Source organism: Gekko japonicus, unplaced genomic scaffold (genome assembly GCF_001447785.1).
Source record: "Gekko japonicus isolate JY-2015 unplaced genomic scaffold, Gekko_japonicus_V1.1 scaffold1377, whole genome shotgun sequence".
Classification (NCBI taxonomy): domain Eukaryota; kingdom Metazoa; phylum Chordata; class Lepidosauria; order Squamata; family Gekkonidae; genus Gekko; species Gekko japonicus.
The window spans coordinates 456,717-480,030 of record NW_015164227.1 but is presented as its reverse complement, the minus strand read 5'-3'; the positions used below and the strand labels follow the sequence as shown (position 1 = coordinate 480,030).

Sequence of the window (23,314 nt, the reverse complement as noted above, 5' to 3'; positions counted from 1 at the left end):
TTCAGAGCAGAATACGTGTAGGCTCAGTGAATCCTTTCCTTCTCAGCATTCATCTCTGCCTGCTGTCTCTTTGCATCATGTTCACACTCAGTGAAATCTTCTCTTATTCGGCTAGCTCTCCGTATGCTTTCTCTCAAAGACTTGAATAGCTCTGAATCATTTTCTATGCTTATTCTTGTATGAATGTACAGATATGTATTAGTATTAATACTGATCTGTTTTTTAAAATCTATGAAAGAGTGCTATTCCCTTTGTTAATATCCCATGGTTGCCATTTACTGTTTTCTACCTACCGGTACCTGGAGGTTGGCAATCCTATGCCCCTCCCAAGGGCTGAAGTTCTCCCCCTTCCCCCCCGCCAGTGGACTTTTCAAAGGGAGTCAGACTTAAAATATGGGATCAATTTGTGATGGCTAAGATAGCAGATAAAGTACATAGAGCTCAAATTTTACGGTCCTCTAACCTCAAATTTGAATCAACCTGGTTCCCGATATTTTCATTTCTTACTTCACGGGGCATATTGCCAATAAATACCTGTTACCAAAAATGGGTTCTGATGTAACATACTAAGAGTCGAAATTTAAAGGATGCTTTCGTTATTTGTTATTATTATCTCTGGGGCTTTAAGTTCAAAAATACCTGAATGATACTGTAATTCTTTTGTAGGAATGTCAAGTGTTTATTATTGGATTCTTTGCATGTTCTTGTTTGCTTTGTTATGAAAAATGAATAAAGAGAAATTTAAAAAAAGGGAGTCAGACTTCCAGTATATATTTGTCTAGCACTGTTTCCAGTTCACCCTCCCCCCACAACAGTTGCGTTTATCTAATTCTAACCAGCAAATATATACTGGCTAGAATTAGATAAATATACACACGCCTGCCCACGAAGTGGCTTTATATGGAGTCATGTCACCAGTCTGTCCAGCTGAGTCTTCTCTACTGACTGGTCTGGCAGCGACTCTCCATGGTCTCAGGGCAGAGAGAGACATTGATGAACTGCAGCTAGCAGAGATTCTTTAAACTGGAGATGTCAGGAGTTGCACCGGGGGGGGGCCTTCTGCAAGCAAAAGAGGTACCCTACAACTTAAGCCCTGCCCCAGAAGGTTTTTTTGGGGGGGCTCTACCTTGAGCTTCTTGGAGGAAGGGCAGCATAAAAATGTGACAGAGGTGTTTGGGCGCCTGCAGGTCTTGCCGGAAATGATGGAAAAACAGAGTCTTGATAAAGATTTCAGTTACCTTGTGTAAGGCATCAGGACTGGATTTAGACATTTTCAGAAGGGAATGTCTAAAGGCTTTATGTTACCAGTGTTCATGGTTCAGGAAAGGGCGTGCACCTTAAAGTGGAACCCTCATTCCTTGCTCCCTTTAACCTTTCTCTAAAACTGCCTCCATGCAGTGCCCACCGTTGCTCTGCTCCCTTCCCATAATACGTAGACTGGAGTCACAGAGTGGTATTTTTGAACCAGGTACAATATAACCATGGTAGTCTTCTTGCATTCTCCTCATTTATACCTCTACAGCAAATGTAGACCATCAATATAACTATAGAAGGAAGTTATCATTCCACAGCTAATCCTCTCCTCCCTTCTTTTTCTGTGTTTTTCAGGAGGTGGAGGAAAACGGAAAGGGAGGAGCAAGAAGTGGAGATTGATCCTCAAGTTCCCACACATCAGCCAGTGCGATGACCTTCGGAAAAGCCTAGGTGAGTGAGGAAACCAGGTCTGGCAGATCCACACAGCCTGCTGGCCAAATGCTCACAATAGCGGAGCTGGTAGCAGGTGGTGTTGCAAGAACCAGCCAAACCTGCTTACCAGAGAACGTGGACACCTACAAGGAAGGAACTGAGCCAAATGGCCCTTCCTGCACCAAAAAGATGACTCAGGTGCTCCTGCATGACTTTTGGCAGGATCCTACCAGTGGGGTATCATTTCAGCCGCTTCCTGTGGGAAAAGGATCACATTTATGGTGGTTTCCACTTCAGGAGAGTACAATCAAAGTGGGAAGCTGAGAAAGGGAAGAAAATGTAGGGCTCTGTTGCGGGCAGCACCTAGGAAGGTTCTCTAATGGCTGCCACCACTCTGGCATGGGTCTCCTCGGGAGGGCCCAGAGCACCCACCCTACCCCTTTATGCAGTAATTTTCCAGGAGGTTTCCATTTATACATGACCAAATGAGGTGTGAGGACCCAGGCAGAGTAACAAACTAGTTTTATTAAAGAGGTTTAATAACAACTGTAGTTCAAAAACATGTAGGAAACATGAGCACAGTACAGGTAGGTAAATCAGTAAAATAAGAAACCCTAACACATCTGACTATACTGTCCTAGCCTTCTCTAGGTACCTGGTCTCAGACTGGCTCACCCCTTTTGGATGAGGGATCCCTCCTTCTGCAGCAGCCCCACCAGCCCTGTTCCCTGAGAGAGAACACCTCCCTACTTTGGGCAAGGACCTTTATCCCATCTTCCCAGGCACCACCCTCTGCTCCCCTGCTGGTGCAGTTTTCCCTCCAAAATCCCCTGTCAACCAATCATGGGGTCCCAAGGGAACCTGCAAAACGTAGGCCCTGATAGCTGCTCCAATACAGGCTTCCCTAGAGCTTGTAGGCCGCACCACTGTAGGTCCAGGATCATGACAGTTCATGGTAGAATCATAGCAACCTGTTGGAGAAGGGGCTTGGACCCAGTTTGGCAAAGTCCAGTTTGTTTTGTGGAGGCTTAGTTATTAATTTAGAAATTTATACCCTGCTTTTCTCTCCAGCAGTGAGCTTCCATGGCAGAATGGGGATTTGAACCTAGGTCTCCCAGATTGGGCTTCCGCTTTTCACCCGCCATTTTTTTAATGTGTTGGCGGTGTGCGCATAGGCGGAGCTCCGCCACCGCATTTAGAAAACCGGCATTTAAACGGTCATTTGTTTTAGCGTTTAGATTAGTTTGGGATCTCACGGAGGCCATTTTCAGGTCAAACGTCTAAAGGGAAGTCTTTTGTTGCAGGGGTTGGATTGATTCACCCTGGTGGTTCTGCGCATGTGCCACGATAGTTTCCCCCTCCCCCCCGGAGGGGCGCCTATGCGCATGCGCAAACTGAGGAAAAAATGTTTAAAAACCCGCGGACATACGCTCCCACGCATCAATAGTGTAGATGCCGGGGAGCAACGTGACTGTGCGGTGAGGCGGGATAAGGGAGGTAAGTGTGATCGTAATTATCCAGATCAAATATAATCCGGTTAGAACCGGAGCAGTTTAACCCACTCTCAACACGCCGTCTGACTGCACCCAGTGTGCTTTGCAGCCGAGTAATGGTTGGAACTGAGGTTTCTTGTTTTGATACCCCACCCTCTGCTGCTACAGCCCAGTGGCTGTCATATCTAGCTTAAAGCACAAGATCAGAGTCCCTGTCGGAACCAGGTCCCTCGCTCGCTCTGTGATGACCCCCCCCGGCTTTTTTTCCTGGGGGAATGTGCTGGAATGGAGTTCCGGAACCTCTTCGACAAAATTCTTTTTAAAATGTTTATACGTTCATGAATCTTCAGGATACCCATTGAAAACTTCATTTCCCTCTTGAGAGTTCCATGTTTATAAGTTCATGAATCTTCAGGATACGGATTGAAAACTTCATTTCCCCCTTGAGAGTTCCAGAACCTTAAAAAAAAAAAAAGACCTGGATGACCCCATTCCTGAGGGCAGTCCACGAGACATAGCTGGGTTTTCTTGGAGTCCGGCCTCTTTTAACGGGCAGGGTTATGAGTCAGGCTGGAAGTCTGAAAATGTGCTAGTACAGGGTTGTGACTCAGAGATGGGGCTACAAATTGGGAAGTCCTTGTTTTGAATATTACCTTGGCTGTGATCTCACTCCGTGGCTTCAGGCAAGTTCCTCTCTCCCAGTTTCCCATCTCCCATGCGCAAGACGGGGATCTGCCTCATAGGGCTGAAGGAAGGATTCCAGTGAGATAATGTGTGTGGATTGCTTTGAACTTCAGCCTGAAGGGGTGCAGCCCAGAATCGGGTTTGCAAACTCATGGAATTCAACAACTTCTCGGGTTACTTTTCCCTGCGTGAGTTCATGATGCGAGTCATCTAGCTTGAGGCTTGCAGTGTTGTGCCTCAGATGGTCCTCAGGTTACAAAGGCTTGGGTCTTCTGGCTGCTTTCATGAGACATGTTTTGATTAAAGGAATGCCAGAAGCGTGTGTGTGAGTGTGGGGAACAAATTGCCCAAGGGTGAGCCCCCCCCCCATTGGTTCATGTGACGTACAGTGAGTGGATGCACAAGGCTTTGCCTGTCTGACCTTGCACCTTCGACCTTTGCGGCAGAGACTTACAGAGTCGGACAGGAAGCCTGTTTGCCTGCTTGGTAAATTGGCCTTCGTGGGTCGTGAGGAATGTATCATCATTCTATGCTACATGCTAAACTATCAATGCTATCCTGAGCATGTATACTTGGAAGTAAGCCCCACTGAGTTCAATGGGATTAACTCCCTAGGAAGCATGCTTAGTATTTCCAGCCTATAGCATGTTTGTGATGTTGGTATTCCGTGTGCTTAATACTTTATATAGTTGTCCTCTCATTTGGGAGGGTGCCAAAAGGTGGCCCCAGGACTATGTGCTGTCCCAGGTTCCCTCTCTGCAACTCAAAGAAATGCCTTCAGCTACCACAGTGGGTACACCCAGTGGTTGAGGCTGCACACAGACAGAGGACAAATTGACTTGTGTTCTGATTCCTCCCTGCAGACTTTGAATAAGCCTGCTCTTCTCCTAGGCTTCTGAGAACTATCTGTGACTCTTAGCCCTCTGGATGCGCTGCAGATTGTTCCCTGGGGCGCATGCTGCGTTAGGAGAGAGCTCATGCTGCTGCCTCTGAGAACTGTGTTTACCGAGGGGCCAAGGAGCACGGCTTCCTACTTGGTGAAGGGGGAGGGCAGAGGGACTGACAAGAACAGGAACGGACAGTGGAGCAAGTAGCCCCAGCATGTCCCGGGTGGCAAGTGAGGTCACAGCTTGGGAATTCAAAAGTGTGCAGCTGAGCACAGTGTGGGACCGGCCTCTTTGACCTCTGGAAGGGGGCTTTTCTGAGAAAAATCAGCCATGCTGGCTTTTACACATGACCCACAGACATCTTTATGGGAGGGAAGGTGGGCCTAGTAGCGTTTTGAAGAGTTAACATCTTGTATGCCTCCCCCCACCCTGGACTGCTTGTTCATTCCCTAGAGATCCTGGCGACACCAATGGGACCTGTTCTGAGGTTATTGTGTTCTGGGCGGTAAGCAGCCGTAAGCCTGGTTCACACATTCCAGGGAATGAGGAGGCAGAGGCCTGAAGGGCAGTAGAATGAACTGCGCCCTTTCGGATAGTAAATGGAGCGTCACATTTTGGAATGCTCCCCTATGTTAAGAACTCCCTACAAATAGAAAAATCAGCACAGCAAGCTATGCTGTGACTGTGACGCTAGTTGTCCAGCTACGCTAGGCACATGAAGCAGGAAGCTCTGAATCTAATTAATGCCCAGGTTAGAGACCTCACTGGTCTCTAATCCATAGGTTCCAACTGTTGAAGCCACCAGCAGCTGGAATGTGGAGGGTGAACATCAGGCATGCTTCCCCTCACCATCTATGCAGTGAACTTTCCCGGCTTCTCAGTGTTCTCTCAGGCCTCGATTTCCTCAGGAACGCTCCTTATCTGTGCTGTCCAGGTTATTGTGTTGGAGTGTATTTCCAGACTGGTATTCCTTAGGCAGGGAGATTGTGAGTTTCACCTGCTTAGGCTACCAGCAACTAGAAGGTGATGGGGGTAAGATTGGAGAGCTAACATCTGGGACGTGTCCATTGTTCCCTCTAAGCTGTGGAGTCTTGTGAGCAAAAATTCTACTTTGTGAGCTCCTGGCATTAAAGTTGTGAGCAGGTGATTTGACTACTGCATAAATTAGTTTGCTCTGGAGCCATACTTCCCGTGTGAGCCAGAGGCTAAAAAACTGTGAGCTAGCTCACACTTACTCAGTTTGGAGAGAACACTGGACGTGTCCCCATCATCTCTACTGATGGCCCGTCTCAGGGTTGAGCCAGGTTCCAACACACGCCGCAGCGTTTTGTGACTCTTTCATTTATTGCATGAGGAACAAAAACCAACTGAGCTTTGCTTTTCATTGTCTTTTAATCAAACATGATAGCTGTTATCTGTTTTGGGATCCAAACTGGCTGAACAGTTGGGTATAAACATACAAATGAATCCTCTGAATGCAGCCTTTAGTTCTACTACGGAAAAATTGTGGGATATAAACCTAGTGGTGTGGGGATTTAAAAAAAGAATTATTCAAGGTAATCCAAATTCTGCTCAAAGGGAGCGGACTCTTGCACGCTGTATCCATCATGCAAAGTAAGAAGCTGGCATACATGTGCTTATTTTGCACAAGAAATGTATTCTCCTGCTAGTTACGGTGAAGGAGTGAACAGCTACGCAAGACGCTGAAAGAAGGCAATTGTCCTCTAGATGACTGGAAATTCCACTGAGCCCCACCCTGCAGTTGGTGACGCTTCGCCAGATGTTGCCTCCCTGCTTCCCTGCCTGTTTCCGTAGTCATGAGGGCAAGAAACATGGACCGAGTTGCCAAATGCTAATGAGCACCACACCGCACACAAATTGCTGATGTTCTGAATATGTTCAGCGTATCAAAATAAGCATCCCAATGACGTCATTAGGGAATTACCAGTCATACATATTTGCACAAGCAAATTTTACAAGCATATTACCACGTGTACTATTTTCGCATCTGTTTAAAATGCGTATCTCAGAATCACAGCTATTTCCACATCCACGGCTGTGCTCACGCCCACAACACAAATCCACTCGTCATCCGTTTTCAATGGCTTTCTTTATCAGCTGAACACAAAGTTAGAGATTGATGGATTTCCTGCCTTTGACACTATAGGAATATCACTACTGCTGAGTAAAATAACGACTCCCACACGATAAAATCTCCAGGCACTTGGAATCTCTGCATCGGTCAGGCCAGCTGCAGTTTGAAGAGTGTTCTCTGCTGTTGTGAATGTAATACGCATGGTAATATACTTGTAAAACATGTTTGCACAGATACATATTCATTTTTTTCCACTTGCAACTTGCACATTAAGTCACTCGGACGCTTCACTTTGATACATTGATTATGGTCTCTGAACATCTACCATTTTTGTATAGTGTGGTGCTTATTCACAAGCATGCAACTTTGGTCTTATACACTGAGTTCCTTTCTGCTTGCTAAGGAACATGGGCAAACAGGCGGAAATCTGCACCTGCTATCACACGGGAACAAACATGAAGCTGCCTTCTACTGAATCAGATCACTGGTCCTTCAAGGTCAGTATTGTCCACTCAGACTGGCAGTGGCTCTCCAGGGTCTTCAGTAGTGGTCTTCCACATCACCTACTACCTGGTCTTTTCATCTGGAGATGCTGGCGAATGAACCTGGGACCTCTGCACGCCAGGCAGATGCTCTGTCACTCAAATTCCATCCTTGTGTGGGGTGAACACACAGAGAATATACTTGGCTGTGCCTAGGCCCTCTTCTGTGGAGATTTTTGTTTGACCACCGCGATAACAGTTTAGCCTTCAGTGTCCCTCTGCTTCCCTTTCAGAGCTGATGGACGTAGAAAGCTTATGCAGCTTCTCTCAGCAGTCTCTACAGCTTTGCACTACTGGTCCCTCTAGCCCAGCATGGTCTACTTTTCACTAGCCGCTGCTCTCCAAGATCTTTGGCAGGAATCTTTCCCGGGCTTGCCACATGCAATCCTTTTAAACTGAAATGCCAGGGACCGAACCTGAGACCTTCAGCATGCAAAACGTCAGCTGTACTGCTGAGCCGGGTCCACCACTGATGGGTTTGTCGTCCTCAGGGGAAGGTCTCAGAGAGAGTGCAAAACGTCAGCTGTACTGCTGAGCCGTGTCCACCATCTTCCTTGGTGGTCCCACTGATGGGTTTGTCATCCTCAGAGGAAGGTCTGAGAGAGAGGATGCTGTCGATCCACACAGGAGATTAACAGTTCTTCCCTCTCCTTTGCAGAACGAGACTACAGCAGCCTGTGTGACAAGCAACCCATCGGCAGACTGCTTTTCCGCCAGTTCTGTGAGACTCGGGTGGAACTCCTCCTGTGCATCCACTTCCTCGATGCTGTGGTAAGGCAAGGGTTACATCCAAAGAGTTCAGGAAGCCCTGTGGGGATACGTGATTTGCTGCCCTGTCTTTAAAGATGGCAGGGAAATCATGTGTATGTGTATTAGCTCCTCTAGTGCCCAGAGAGGGGACATGGGGGGTGGGGCATGTGAACACATGAAACTGCCTTATAATTCTCTAGTGCCCAGAGAGGGGACATGGGGGGGGGCATGTGAACACATGAAAATGCCTTATAATTAATCAGATCTCAGGTCCATCAAAGTCAATATTGTCTATTCAGACTGGCAGCAGTTTCCCAAGATCTCAGGCAGAGGTCTTTCACATCATCTCCTACCTGATCCTTTTGGCTGGAGATGCTGGGGACTGAACTTGGGACCTTCTGCATGCAAAGCAGAAGCTCTCCTGCTGAGTCACTGCCCCTCCCACCTTCTCTCTCTGTTGCGCCTCAGTTGGTCCCAGCTGGCTAAAGAGTTTCAGGACCTGTGGAAAGCAGTCCCTCAAAGAAAAAAGGAAGAGTATTGTATTTATTTATTTTAATGATTTTATTATTTTGTTCTTATTTACGTTATCTATAGTCTGCCTTTCTCACTGAGACTCAAGGCGGATTACACAGAGTAAGTCCGTACAATCAATAGGTTGGGATATCGAGTAAGCAATGTAATAAGAATGTTGTTGTTGTTGTTGTTAGCCATTCAGTCGTTTCTGACTCTTGGTGATTGGACACTACTGAGTGGCTAACAACAGTAACAACAACCTTATTGCATTGCTTACTGTATGTCCCATCCTGTTGACTGTACGGACTTACTCTGTGCAATCCACCTTGAGTCTCAGTGAGAAAGGCAGACTACAAATGACGTAAATAAATAATAACATAATAAAATCATTAACATAAATAAATACAATAAGAGATTCAATAAATATAATAAGATTAGGATTGCAGAAATCTGAGAAAAAGCTGAGGGGAAAAGCGTAAGCTTTAGCATGGCATGTTAAATTGCATTTCACAAAACCAAACAAGGACCCATGATAAGTAGGAAAACCAACATACAACAAATAGTCCTCTAAAGGGAGGACTGTTATTAATTATAAGGTTGTACAATATCTTTTGAGATTCTATGGAGATGATATTTGATGATATCTTTGATATCTCTTATATTGTGAATTGTGATTAAGATGATCAATTATATATGAAGAAATTATTGTAAAAATATTTTTCAAAAAATATGAAATTATTTATGATATGTTATAATCATCTGTGCATGGTATTTGTTGTATGTTAAATTGCATAGCAGGGTACTACATACAGCAACAGGTAGTATGTCCTATACATTGTGGTATAGTTTGCAGTTCCTTCCCCCCTTTTTAAAGCTTCTTTATGAATGGTTCTGTTACCTGTGCTATTCCATCCTATTCTTCTCTGTAAAAATACCCTCCTGAATACTTCAGTTTTTCATAGCCTACGGAAAGCCAGGCGAGTGGGAGCCTTTGTGGCTTTATTAGGCAGGCCTTTCAGAACCACAACTGAGAATGCCCACGAGCACAGTCATTTGTCGATCTTGCCCATTTGCAGGGTGGCACCCTCAGAAGGCGCTGCTCAGACGAGTGGAGCTGTTGTGGTGGAGCACAGGGAGAGAGGCGGTGCCGTAGATACAAGGGTCCAAGGTCAGGAAGGATGTGGTAGCCAGTGCCTTGTTATGGGTACCCCATTATGTCTAATTAGCTTGCTTCTCCAGCAGTAATGTAGGATTGTTTATGACCCCTAGGCTCTTAACTGAGTCAACAAGGGTCAACTGAACCCCATCCAAGGTGGGAAGCACAATGCCCTTCAAGCTGGCCGCCTTCCCAACCAGCAAAACCTCTGTCTTGCCAGGATTTAGTTTCAATCTGTTCAGTAGGAGCAAGCTTTCTCTCCAGAATGTGTTCTTAAAATGGTTTACAACCATTTGAAAATGTTGCAAAAAACACACACACACAACATTATAAATGATTAAAGTCACTAGCTGCCGATCAGTAAAACAATAGAAGCAGCAGGATGTACACAGGATTAAAAGAAAAATAAATCTTGGGACAACTTTAGCCAAAACAATTAAAGAATAATGGCCACTTTGGAATCAGGAATGAATTCTCCTCCAGGCCAGCTTGGTCAGGGATCCTGGAGGTTTCTTTGCCTTCCTCTGGGCGTAGAGCTGGGGTCACTGGGAGAGTGGGGGTGGGGTGGGGAAGGTAGTTGTGAATTTCCTGAATTGTGCAGGGGGTTGGACTAGATGACTATGGAGTTTCCCTTCCAGGTCTCTCTTCCTGGGTTTCTAATAAAACATCAGCACAGAGAGCCAGAATGGTGTGTAGTGAGTAGGGTGTTGGACTAGGATCTTGAAGAACAAGGTTAGAAGCCTTGCTCGGCCATGATGCTTGCTGGGTGACTTTTCGTTAGTCTCTCCCTCTCTCTCTGTCTCACCTTATCTGCACTCTGGTTTTGGGGCCAAAACGCTATAATTTTTTTGCTTCAAAACCATAGAGTTTGCCCAAAAACTAGAGCATCATGTGCAACGTCGCTGAAGCGATGACATCATTTCCAGGTGACATCATCACATTGGGGACATTGCCCGATGACGTCCCTATTTGGGGGTGGGGCTTTCCCCAACGGCCAGCTGGCCAGCAGCAGATTGCAGCCCCCAAAAGCGGGGGAACCCCCACTGGGACCTGGGGGCTGGCAACCCTTGAAGAATGAGGTACACCACCCTTAGCACCTTGGAAGAAGGGCTGGATAAAAGTGGACTAAAGTAATAAATAACAAAGACTCAGTACTGGAATAAAAGGGGGGGGAGATGTTTAGCGCAGCAGTAAAAAACAATGATTTGCTGTTGGTAGCAGCTTTAGAATAAAATACAAGAGGTGTGATACAGACTGAATGAGGTTAGGCAGTGCCCTAGATGCAAAAGCGAATTCAGGCTTCGCCAAAGATGACTAGTCAGAGAAGCAAACAGTAGCTGTTTCGCGCTGAAAAAGTAAAAGCTAGCAGCCATTCAGATCTCTCTCTAGACACATGGATTCCTCATTAAAGTTGAGAGCAGAAGCCCATGGCAGCCCTTGTGTTTGCAAAGCTGGAGCTTAATTTGAGCCAATAAAAGCCAAACTGGGCAGTATGATCTAGTGATCACAGGATATGAAGCCCCCCCTCCACAAGCAAAGTCCCATCATTAAATGATTGAAGGTCAAAAGTGCTTTGCGTGAATCAGCATGGGTTGTATGCTGTTAAATATGCATGTGTGTGGCATTTAGAAAATGGTGGGTGGGGAATACATAATCTCTAGAATGCTTTTCTAATTAGTTCGGTCTCTGTCTTTTCCTTTATCGCGGTAGCCCTGTTCACAAGTTATGGTGAATGCATGTCTATTTCGTCACAGTGTGCACTTGATTTTTCTTTATGCGCGCGTTGAGTAATTCTCATTTCACGTTAAATGCACATACAGTTCAACGTGTGATTATAAAGCCCACATTTATCCAGGTGTTGGTCCCCAGTTTCATTTATAAAGAGTGTTGGCTCTTTCTTACCTACAGAGTACACTCAGGCATACAGGATGCACATGCATTCATGGTGATCTCTAAACAGGTTTGTATCTAATGGTAAAGTGGTTGGCCCCTATGTGGATAGTGTAAGCTGCAAATCCAGGCTATCGGTATGTAAGGTAGGGTGTGTCTGAAGACTTGAGGGATTCCCCAGGTATGTAGGAAATTAGGACTTGGTAATAAATTAACCAAAAGAAAAACACACACCTCCAAACCTGATAAGGCTGAATCTGGAAAGCGTGGAAAGTTGAGGACAGGAAATTGGGAAGGGAGGTATCAGTCTGCTGAAGCCTAAGAGCTCAGAGAATTCTGAAGGAGGTGATTTGGGAGGAGGATTTCCAAATTGTCCCTCGCCTGCCATTGCCTCCTTGCCGGCCCTCCTGTCTTATCTTGGCTATACCTTTAAAGCGCTAGATATTTTCCCGAGGGGAGCAGAAGGCTTTAAGACGGTGGTGGTGGGCACTCCATGATCTCATTTCCAGCTTCATTTTTCTTATCTGCTTATTAATGTGCTAACTCTGAGGTTGTCCCCTTCCTCTGAAAAGCTCAAAGCTGGCATTTAGACTCATCACAACTTTTTTTGTTTTGTTTTTGTGGTAGGGCAGGCTGAGGAGATTTCCAAAGACCACCCAGGGAGTTTCAAAACTGGGATTAAAATCTGAGGTTCTCACATGCAAAGGCAACACTCTAGCAATGTACCTCTCATGCTGGAGCTTCTGCCTGGAGCTGGGGGTGGGTGGGTGGAAAGGGTCGTAGCTGGTCAGTTGTTTAGGTCACGGCTGACTAAAAAAAAGAGCCAGACGGAAGCCAACGACCCCTGCAAGGGTTTCTCCTTTTTACAGGGCTTTTGTCCTCTCTTATTCTTTCCTGGTTTGTACCCTGCCACTGCCTCATTGAAGGCTCACAAGGGGAAAGTGACTGTTAAGTACAGGAGAGAACTGAATTCCTGAAGAGCGGCTTTTCCGTTGGGAGAGGAGAGTGTGTTTCACAGCCTGTTCTAAAGTCAACGGTGCAAAAATTCCATCCAGCTGACGTGTAATTTTAAAAGTCAGCCCTTCATCTGAAATAATATCCTAGTGTTTTCATGAGTTTTTCTCCCCACTCCTCCCCCCGCCCTTTCCCCCCTTTCTAAAGTTTCCTGGTTCTGGAAGCATTTTACACTCAGCCAAGCAAATTTGTTGCTCCAGGGGTCAAGTCAACTCATTTGAGCTGGGTGTTTGGGGTTTTTTTTAATTGCAAGCTAATGCTAAGTTCTGATTTGAAATCCATTTGCTCCTACTCTGCGCTCCTTCGGCACCAGAAGGCAATTTTCAATGCCATTTTAAAGAGGGGAACACAAGCCTCTTAAACGGATCTGTGTTTCCCATTACCCAACTGTTTATGCAATCAAAGATGGCTCTCTCTCTCTCTGAAGGCGCTCCTTGAACCCATTTCAAGTCTGCGTGGAGCGGGAGGCCTCCCCCAGGCCTGCCAGAAAATTTAAGCCGACATATAAAAGGGTTTAAGCCTTCTGCTTATTTGCATAAGCTCGCTGGACACAAATGACAGGAATGCCAATCTCCTCTGATGGCTGTTAAATGGGAAACACATGCTTGGGAAAAAGATCCTTGGTCAGGCTGTCACAGTTTGAACTGGCTAGAGATGTCGTTCAGAGTCAGCCTTGTAAAGCAAGGCTTGAAATCTAGCGGCGGGCTAAAGAACGAGGGGTATTGTAGGCCTGCAGTGGGGGCTCCAGACATGTTGCTGGGACCCCTGGAGCAGTTGTGGGGTGGGGAGCATTTTGAGTCAGGTAAATGGCATCGTGTTGGTGGAGAAGTTGAACTTCCTGCTCCCCAGCATCGTGGTCCCAGTCCAGAGTAAGATCTCCAGGCAATCTACGGCTGTCTTTTAGAAACAAATAACCCATCGGGTCACGGTGGTGCCTGGAGATTTCTTGAAATGACAAGTGATCACCATACTACAGAGACCAGTTCCTTTGGAGAAAATAATGGCTTTGAAGGATGGGCTCTGTGGCATTATACCCCACTGAGGTCCCTCCCCTCCCCAAACCCCGCCTTCTCTAGACGCTGCCCTGAACTCACCAGGAATTTCTCAACCCGGAGCTGGCAACCTTATTGGGTGTTCCAACCCGTGGCGTGGGATTCGAGTGTCTATGTGGGGTTTGACCCTGAGCTAGACGTTTGTGAGGATCTTTCTGTCTGATGATTTAATAGTGGCCTTGAGGGACTGGGAACCTCCACCTTCCCCTTCTCAAGTATTGAGGACTCTTGCCCATCTGAGACATTTTTATCCCCACCGTTTCTCCAAGAAACTCAGTGTGGCATGCGTAGTTCTTCTGTCCATCGTTTTATCCTCACAGCAGCTTTATAAGGTAGATCGAGAGAAAGAAAGAATGGTGTATGTGTGTGACTGGCCCAAAGTAATCCAATGGATTTCAAGGCATATTGTGTATCTGAACCTGGATCTCCCATATCCTCGTCTGACATTCTGACCAACTTCAGTGCCTGCCTAGGGTTACAGGGCTATCAAGAGACCCAAGATGGCTTCTTTCCTGGCTCCAGTGGGCATCCTACATTCAGGCTTGCCAAGTCTCCCAGTAACTCATTCCTTTGTCCACCGGCACCTGATGTGTCGGCAGAAGGGATTGGGGGGAGGATTGGGGCACATGCTGACATTGAGCCAGAGCAGTGATGTCACTTCTGGTAAAAACCGGGCATGGTGTCATAGACACTCTAGGATTTGGAAAAACACTATGATGTTATGATAGATCGTAAGTCCTAGAGCGTCTCAGGACAGAATTTCCGCTTTCTTACCAGAAGTGCCATCAGTATGTCAGCATGATGACAGTGCACCAGTTCTCTCCCCCTAATTGCTCCCAGCGGTTGCCAGCTGTGACCTTGCAACCCTACCCTTAATGCTGGCATTCCTCCTTAACCCCCTTTCTTTCTTTTTCATTGCAAATTGGATTGCTCCATTGAATCTTTGTTGGAAGTAATTAAGGATTGCCCTAGAAAACAAAATGGCGATATGCAAGCTGTTTTGCAGAGTCCAAGATAAGAAGAAGAAGGGCTGCAAGTTGGTGGCATTAAAGAGAGATAGAGGGGAATTTCACATTACCCAGTTTCACCCGGTTTCAAGCCGGTAATGATCCGTTTTGAAGTGAACCGGTATAGGCCTGCCATTTCACACATGGCTTTCCCCTTCCGGTAAAGAGCTGGATCTGAAGCGGTTTGCCATTTCAGACTGCACCGCTTTTCCCCACTTTTCCCCCACCGTTTTTCGCCCATGCGGGCAATCTCCGGCTTTTTTTTTAACGTTCGCTTTAGAGCGCTATAGCGCTATAGCAGTATAACAAAACACTCCATGCATTCCAATGGGATTGATATAATGCTATTCCGTTACGCTATAAAGCAAACGTTTTTTTTTTTTAAAAAAGCTGGAAATCGCCCGCGCGGGCGAAAAACGGCGGGAAAAAGCGCATTGGAACCGGGAGAGGAAACTGAGGAGTACTTGGAAGCAGTTGACAGGTAAAACGCTTCAGCCCCGTTTCCTAAACGGGACAGAAGCGATTGTGTATGAAATGACAAATATATTCCGGAAGGGAACCGGTTCTCAAATGGTTCTGTCTGAAATGACAGACCAGAAACCATTTGGGAACCATTCCTCTTCCGGAATATATCGCCTGTCTGAAATTCCTCAGACTTCTGGTATGGTATATGGACCTCCAGAATGACTACTTAAAAATATTGCCCAGGAGCTGATAAAGGCTGGCTTTAAGTAGCATGACAAAATGATTCGAATGGTGGGCTACATCTAGAGAGACCCAAGTTCAAATCCCCACTCTGCCATGAAGGTCTGTAATTGACCCTGGGGAGGCCACCAGCTCCTAACCAACCTACCTCACCAGGTTGTTGTGAGGATATAGGGGAAGAGGGGAGGAAAACTGTGTACCTTCCCCTAAGCTCCTTGGAGGAAAGAAGGGTAAACATATAATAAAGAATTCAACATTTCACTTGCCAATCAATGCCAATTTGGCTTTGGGGGGAGGGAGGGATTGTATTGAACAAAAAATCCTGTACAGCAGACATTTGTGTCTCCATGAAACACACACCAATCATTGAGAATACACAGAGAGTCAGATTTAAGACCTACAGGATATTAATTCTGGACTTTCCTGAGTTCCCTCACTCATCATGTCTGTTCTTCAGTCGTGAGACTCTTCCCTGAGCCTCATGCTTCTCAGGGCATCGGGGGTGTATGTATGTACGTGTGTTTCATACACATGTTCACTCGGGGATTTGTGACTATCCCTACAAGTCATTCTTCCCTTGACTGTAACAGATCAGTCTTATGGCCTCTTCCAATCCTCTTGGACTATTGGAGACTCTCCCTTTCTGTTTCTGAACTTTGTGTGGGACTCGCTACATGGGGAACTCTCAGCAAAGCACCCCAGCGATTGAAGCTGGGTCAAGGAACTTCCTTTTGCCCCCTCGGGAGTTGCTGCACATTCCTTCCGATTTGATTCTCATGGCCGTCACCCAGTGGACTTTTCATTAAGGAAAACACAGAAGTCACTTGAGCCTTTGAGAATGGCAATGACCCATGAGCCGTTCCGGCTCTGTCCACCCGCTGGCTTTCTATTTTGGTGCTTCTTGTTTTTGAGAAAGGGGTGTGTGTGTGTGTTTTCTTTTTTAAACACCTGCCCTACCCTTATCCACCAACTGGTTCCTTCTCCAGTTCTGGCTCCCCACTATTGGCTTCAGTGGTCGCACAGCCAGCCTCATACCTGACTTTACTGCATTCTCCCGCTGAGGTCGTCCTATCCAGTGTGTGCCAGGCCAATTAACCCTTCACCTGCTCCGCATCCCTACCACTTCAGGGGTCGTTGTCTTGTTTCTCTCGTCTCCTAGCACCAAGCCTTGTTCCAAAACATTCGGGAGGGGGCCTGCAGGTCAGATTTTTATAGCAGCAGTGTGCTTCTCTCGGGGTCAGGCAAACAGCTTGCATCCTGTGGAAAAGGGGAAGAAAGGAGGGTGTAGTTAGGAAAGAGGCAAAAAAAAATCTGCAGGGGTAAATAGGAATTCATGCAGAGTTTTCAAACCCTAGACCACAAAGTTTGCCCCAGTGTCTTAGGCAAGAGTCTGAGCATGTTGAATAGCCAGGTGTGAGGCCAAGACACAGACCAGTTGGGTTTTTGAACTATTTGTCCAACCACCTAGTAGCCCAAGGGCTGGTCTCCTTATGGATAGGAATATCTGTCCAGAGAGGCCAGCCACGACTACAAGGTAGGGTTCTGCATACTCAAAGGAAGCCCCCCAGGTTTGGAGAAAAATCTAGGCAAAAATACTAATTTGGGGTACCTCTCCCAAAGTTTATAATGATTTCTCTCTGTGTGCAGATGTTGCCAAAGTAACAACCAGAATTTGGTGTCATGTGGGGCTGCTGCTGCAATCCAGAATGGGACACGAGAGCATGGCGGTGGCAGCCAGTGGAAGGAGGTGCGGAGGGATAGCTGGCTCCAGCTTGCTTCCCCTCCGCCTACCTGCCTGCTTACCTCACAGGTGCTGGGAGGTGTGAGAGGGTAGGAAAGAGAAGCAAGTCAGGAGAGGGGCTTCCTGGCAGGGGGCAGGAGGGGGCATGCAGCAGGAAGTAAATCAGGGATGGGGGGGACCAGAAGTGTGATGAGAAGGAAGGGGTGGGATTTTTCCCTCTCGTGCATCTTTGTGAGTTCCCTTCTTGTTCGTGTCTGTGTGCCAGAAGCAATCACAGGATTGTAATTGTACAGTTTCTGGAATTACCAACAGGAGAGCCAGTGTGGTATATTGGTTAAGAGTTTTCTACTAGTAACTGAGAGACCTGGGTTCAAATCCCCACCTCTGCCATGGAAGTCCCCTTGGTGACCTTGGGCCAGTCACACTCTCTCAGCCTCACCTACCTCACAGGGTTGTTGTGAGGATACAGTGGAGGAGGGGAGAATGGTGTAAGCCGCTTGGGGTCCCCACCTGGGAGGAAGCCAGGGTATAAATGAACTAAATAAATAATACATAAATAAATGTCTTCTGTCATGGATAAGCAAGCCTGTGTATAATGTGTATAATACTTTAAAAAGTCACATAAGCACACAAAGATCTCTGCCCCAAATGACTTGCAGTCGTAAGTTTTATCAAGAGGAGAAGTGGAAGAGAAGAGAAAAAGGGGGGGGGGAATCCACAGAGGGATGAAAGAAATTAGGGGCTGCAAAGAATAATCTGAAGGGGGAACTGTTATTTATTTATTTATTTTAATTTCACGTTGTCTATACGCCACCTTTATGTCCAGTGGGGTCCCCAAGCAGCTTACATTGTCCTCCATTCTAGCCTCACAAAAACCCTGTAAGGTGGTTTAAGCTGAGAGTGGGTGACTGGCCTAAGGTCAGCCAGCAAGCGTCCATCACAGAGTGGGGATTCGAACCTGGGTCTCCCAGATCCCAGCCTGACACTACACTATGCTGGCTGTTTTAATATATATATTTTAATGTATTTTATAGATACATGGGGCTTTGACTTGGTTGGGGGGTGCAAGTAGGAGGGTTAAACAAAGGGCTTTAAGTAGTTGGGGGGTGAGAAGGGATTTGAAGGAAGAGAGAAGGGCACCCCAAGAGTTCTGGGAAGGAGTTTCAGGCCTAAGGGACACCAGGACAGAAGGGGCAGAATTGTTCAAGAGAGCTGGGAGGCCTTTGGCAAGATGAGGGGTGATGGAATGGGAGAAGGGCAGGGATGCAGATAGATCTGGCCGGGAAGTGTTTGTTGGTAATTAATTCAAGGGACAGCAGTTTGAGAGGAGGGCAGAAGCCAGATTGTTGGAGGTCAAAAGAGGAGCTGGAAGAGAGAAGGGCCAGATGGTGGGAGTAAACAGCACATTCCAGGAGTTTGGAGGCAAAGAAGGGAGAGTAGATGAATGAACGGAGCTGCTTCATGCTCTCACTGGTGAAGGCTCTCCCTGATGTCAGGCAGAGAATGGTCTTTCCCAGCACCCAAAATCCTTTAGCTGGAGATGCCAAGGACTGAACTGGCAAACCATGTGCTGTACCACTCAACCATGGTCTATCCCAAAAACTTTCCCATGCCCAGCTCCAGGGATGGTAGCAGGGAGGAATGGTGGGTAATATGAGAAAGTTTGTTTGAGCATGGGGCATTCCAGAAAAAGACCAGAGGAAAGGGATCGGTTGCTGCTATGAAGAAAAGGCAGACATTAATTGAGAGGAGATTCAAGGGGGCCCAAGGAAGGATCAGATGCTAGAAGCGGGAAAGACTACTGCCCTGCATCCATGGATCTGTCTCCTTTCTCCTCAGCAGCATTCTTTCTTTTATATTTTTCTTGCCTTTCCTCCAAAGGAGCTCCTGGGTGGCATACGTGGGTTTCATTTCACTGTTTTAACCTCACAACCACCACCCTGTGAGGTAGGCTGTGCTAAGAGAGTCTGACTAGCCTCAAGTCCCCTATTGGGATTCATGGTAGTGTGGGCATCTTTGCCCAGCTCTCTCAGGTCCTAGTCGTCTGACATTTTAAACACAACACCACATTGGCTCTTTTTGGGTGTGCTATCAAATTGCCATTTATATTGGATTTTGATTTCACTGTGTGTTCAGGTCCTAGTCGTCTGACATTTTAAACATTTTAAACACAACACCACACTGGCTCTTTTTGGGTGTGCTATCAAATTGTCGTTTATATTGGATTTTGATTTCACTGTGTGGCTTTGGGAGCCAGTTCTTGGCTGGAGACAGATCAAGATGGGTAGCTGTATTAGGCTGTCTGTAGCAGTAGAAAAGAGCAAGAGTCCGGTAGCACCTGACAGACTAACAGCATTTGTGGCAGGGGATGAACTTTTGTGAGTCGCTGCTCACTTCTTCAGATACTTCTTATCTGAAGAAGTGAGCAGGGACTCACAAAAGCTCATCTCATGCCACAAATTTTGTTAGCCTTTCAGGTGCTACTGGACTCTTGCTCTTGGCCAGAGAAATACGGGGTGATCCAGAGGAGAAAGATTCGAAGAAGGTTAAGGAAGGTGGGACAAGGGTGGAATGAGCAATAGTTTGGAAGAAAGAACTAGAGAGATCACTTCTTAATTTGCCACCGATGAAGGAAAGAAACTCTTGACAGCCAAACGTGACGTGACCTGGGAGATCTTTGGATCTCTGGTGATTTCTGAAGGGCTAAAAACAGAGGGAGGAGTAAAGATGTCGATATGGGGCCATGGTGCAGGGGAAAGAGACAACAGGATATCTCTCCAGTATCATTGTGTTAGTATTGATTTACTTGCTTCATTTTATGCTCCACCTTTCCACCCCTCCTCCACCGCCAGAGTGCTTCTTGTTGGCTATTTTAAAACATAAACACAAATCTGGCGGTAGGTATATATTACTATAGTGTAACAAAGCAATAATGTTATATCTACTGGTGGTGGAAAGTGCAGTCAGGTCACAGCCAACTTACAGCAACCCCATACAGATTTCAAGGCAAGAGACGTGCAGGGGGTGATTTGCTCTTGCCTGCCTCTGCCTAGGAGCCCTGGACTCCCTTGGTGGTCTCCCATCCGAGTCCTAACCAGGGCCGACCCTGCTTAGCTTCCAAGATCTGACGAGACCAGGCTAGCCTGGGCCGTCCAGGTCAGGGCATCTATCAGCTACTGCCTTTAAAAGCTGGCAAAAAAGCCTACCAGGGTTTAGAGGAGCATGGCAGACCTGAGAGAAAATGGCACTGGGTGTGGAAAGCGGCTCCTTCCTCTCCACCTGTATTTCAAAGCCACGTTGAGTATAACCTTCCCAAAGCAGGTTTCAGAAAAAAATACAGCAAAATGGGGGAACAACCTGGATGGGGGGACAACTGCACAACAGTGTCCCCCCTCCCACAATGTGCTGCAGTTCTGGGCTGGACGACAAACACGGAACATCCCTGTGTGGAGGCCACCCTGGTCCAACCTTTGTGAAGCATTTCAGGCCAGTGCTAAAAGAGAGGAGAATCAGCTACATGTTGCTCTGATATATTATCTCTGATTCTTCTCTTCCTCCCTCCATTTGTTATGATGCTTGTTGAGGACCACAGCATTGCCTGCTGCACTGGATAGCAGGAACATGGAACATTTCACCAGATGTGCAACATGCACTTGGTGCTGCCCACCCCTGGCACAAACAGTTGCCCACTGCAGCAGCCTTGAGCCAAGTGGCTGTTTTTCTGGCTCTCCAAAGGAGGCGGGACATGCCTGTTGGTTGCTAGGTAGCCTGGGGAAACTTTCCCTGGAGCCAGGGATGTTGTCAAGTGCACTTTTGCCAGTTCAGTTCCATTATTTCCATTTCGATTTTGCTTCTTGTTGATGCAATTAGAACTCAGTGAATCTTCCCCCCCCCCCCAGCATTTTCTGTTTCCTTTGTGCTTTCCTCTTAAAATGTTGACATTTTATTTGTGCATCAGTAAATTGCTGTGTGGTGATTATACGTATAAATGGAGTAATACCATGTAAAGGGACATTAAAATTGCATAAAGGAAACAAATGGCCCATTAGTACTAGCGGTGGACCAAAACCCTTTATAGCGTGTCACGCTTTTATCCTCTCCTTCTTCCAGGGAGCTCAGGGGGGCATACATAGTTCTCCTGTCTCCATTTTGTCCTCACAACAACTCTGTGAGGTAGGTAGGACGGAGAGAGGAGGACTGGACCAAAGTTAGTGAGTGGGGATTTGAACCCAAGTCTCCTCGGTCCTAGTCCAACCCTCTACCCACTCTACCCCATTGGCTGTCTATGACAGTGTCTGGAAAGAAAAATAATCGAAAGAGAGCACATTCCTCCATCCCTCCTATGGATCCACCTCAGAGCTCACTGGGGAACGTGTCCTACCGCTCCCTGCAACATGGCTCCTTCCTTTCCCCTTCCTCTCTGAAGCATGGCTGTGGTGAGTGACTGTGGAGAAATCATAGAAGAAAAGCCTCAGCAGTTGAGGGAGACGAGGAACCAAAAGGGGAGCAAAGTAAATGGGGGGTTCCAGTCAGGGCTGGTCCTGAAGAAAAGGATGTGGTGGGCAGTGTTCCCTCTAAACTGAGTTGGTGTGAGCTAGCTCACAGTTTTTTAGCCTCCAGCTCACAGATTTTTGCCTTAGCTCAGGAAGGATGGCCTCAAAGCAAACTAATTTATGCAGCAACCTAATGGCTCGCTCACAACTTTAATGCCCGTAGCTCACAAAGTAGGATTTTTGCTCACAAGACTCCACAGCGTAGAGGGAACATTGGGGTGGGATTCAGGAAGAGGTGAGAGAGAAGAAGAGATGGGATTTATACCCCGCCCTTCACTCAGAGTCTCAGAACGGCTTACAAACTCCTTTCCCTTCCCCTCCCCACAACAGACACCCTGTGATGTAGGTGGAGCTGCAAGAGCTCTTTTTGAAAACTGCTCTTTCAAGAACAGCTCTGACAGAACTATGGCTCGTCCAAGGTCATCCAGCAGCTGCAAGTGGAGGAGTGGGGAATCAAACCTGGTTCTCCCATGATTAGAGTACGCACACTTAACCACGACACCAAAGAGCCCCAGAATCACAGTTCTAGGGATCAAGGGCAGCCTGGCCATTTACCTTTGAGGGATAGTTCTCAGTGGGCTGCTGCATACCTGGGAGGCTACAGCAGCCCAGATCAAGCCGGATTTCGCACCTGTGGCAGTGCTGGAAAAAAGCACTGCAGGGAGTCCTCATCTCCAATCTGGCATCCGTGATCGATGTCACCTTGCCGGATGAAGCAAGGGTGCCACTGACCTCTCAGGTTTCCTTGCTCCCGGTCTGTTTTAACTTCCCAGCTTGCCCCTGCAGGGGATGATTTCCAGGCAGGCCTGCTCAGTCCACCTCCCTCTCCTTTCCCACAGGCAGAGTATGAGCTTTCCCCCGACGAGAAGCGCAAGGAAATGGGAGAAGAGATCATCCGCAGGTTCTTCGACAGCGAGGTAAGTTCCTGACTTCCCTGACGGTTGCAACAGGGGATAGATTACAGGGCGCTCGCAGCCCTTTGGGAGTCTGGCGGTAGCCCTGCTTGTCGTGCAAGGGTGCTACGCCCCCTGCTGGACATTCAGGACATTCAGTCTCATCCTCATTGCAGTGCTTTTCGTACACGGACAGTGCCATCCTATGCAGAGTTATGCCACTTTAAGTCTATTAAACTAAATGGACTTAAACTGGAGTAAACTTGCATGGGATTGCGCTGTGAAAGTTAAAATCTGCTTTGTATTGATCCAGACCAGTGGCCAGTCTAGGTCAGTGTGGTCTCCTGTGGCTGGCAGCAGCTCTCCAGGATCCCGGTACTTGCAACTTGCAGGTGTCAGGAATTGAATGTAGGATCTTCTGCGTATAAAATGAGCTCCACCACTGATGAGTCATGGCCCTTCTTGTCTCATAGTATCTTTGGGGAGTGTGTCTTTGTGTGCCTGCATGCATGCATGTCTTGGGAACATTGCAGTTATCTTGACTGTGCCCATATTAAATGGTAGCAAGGGTGCTTTGGGTTTTTTTTGTTTTGTAACATTAATCTGCAGAGTACTCGGGATGCCATTTAGGGCTTCTGTTGTGACCTCTGCCA

At 47.0% G+C, this 23,314-nt stretch overlaps 1 protein-coding gene across 1 annotated transcript in view; it reads left to right on the top strand.

Moving 5' to 3' along the window:
* Positions 1–1,608: 1,608 nt before the first annotated feature.
* The window catches only part of LOC107108166 (G protein-coupled receptor kinase 5-like), a gene marked incomplete at its 5' end in the record, with an annotated part of 40,636 nt that continues 18,930 nt past the window's right edge, over positions 1,609–23,314 (top strand). The window contains 3 exons of the mRNA XM_015408567.1: positions 1,609–1,704; positions 8,046–8,158; positions 22,608–22,685. Coding sequence (XP_015264053.1) covers positions 1,609–1,704; positions 8,046–8,158; positions 22,608–22,685 — 287 coding nt within the window. The remainder of the gene's footprint in view (positions 1,705–8,045; positions 8,159–22,607; positions 22,686–23,314) is intronic.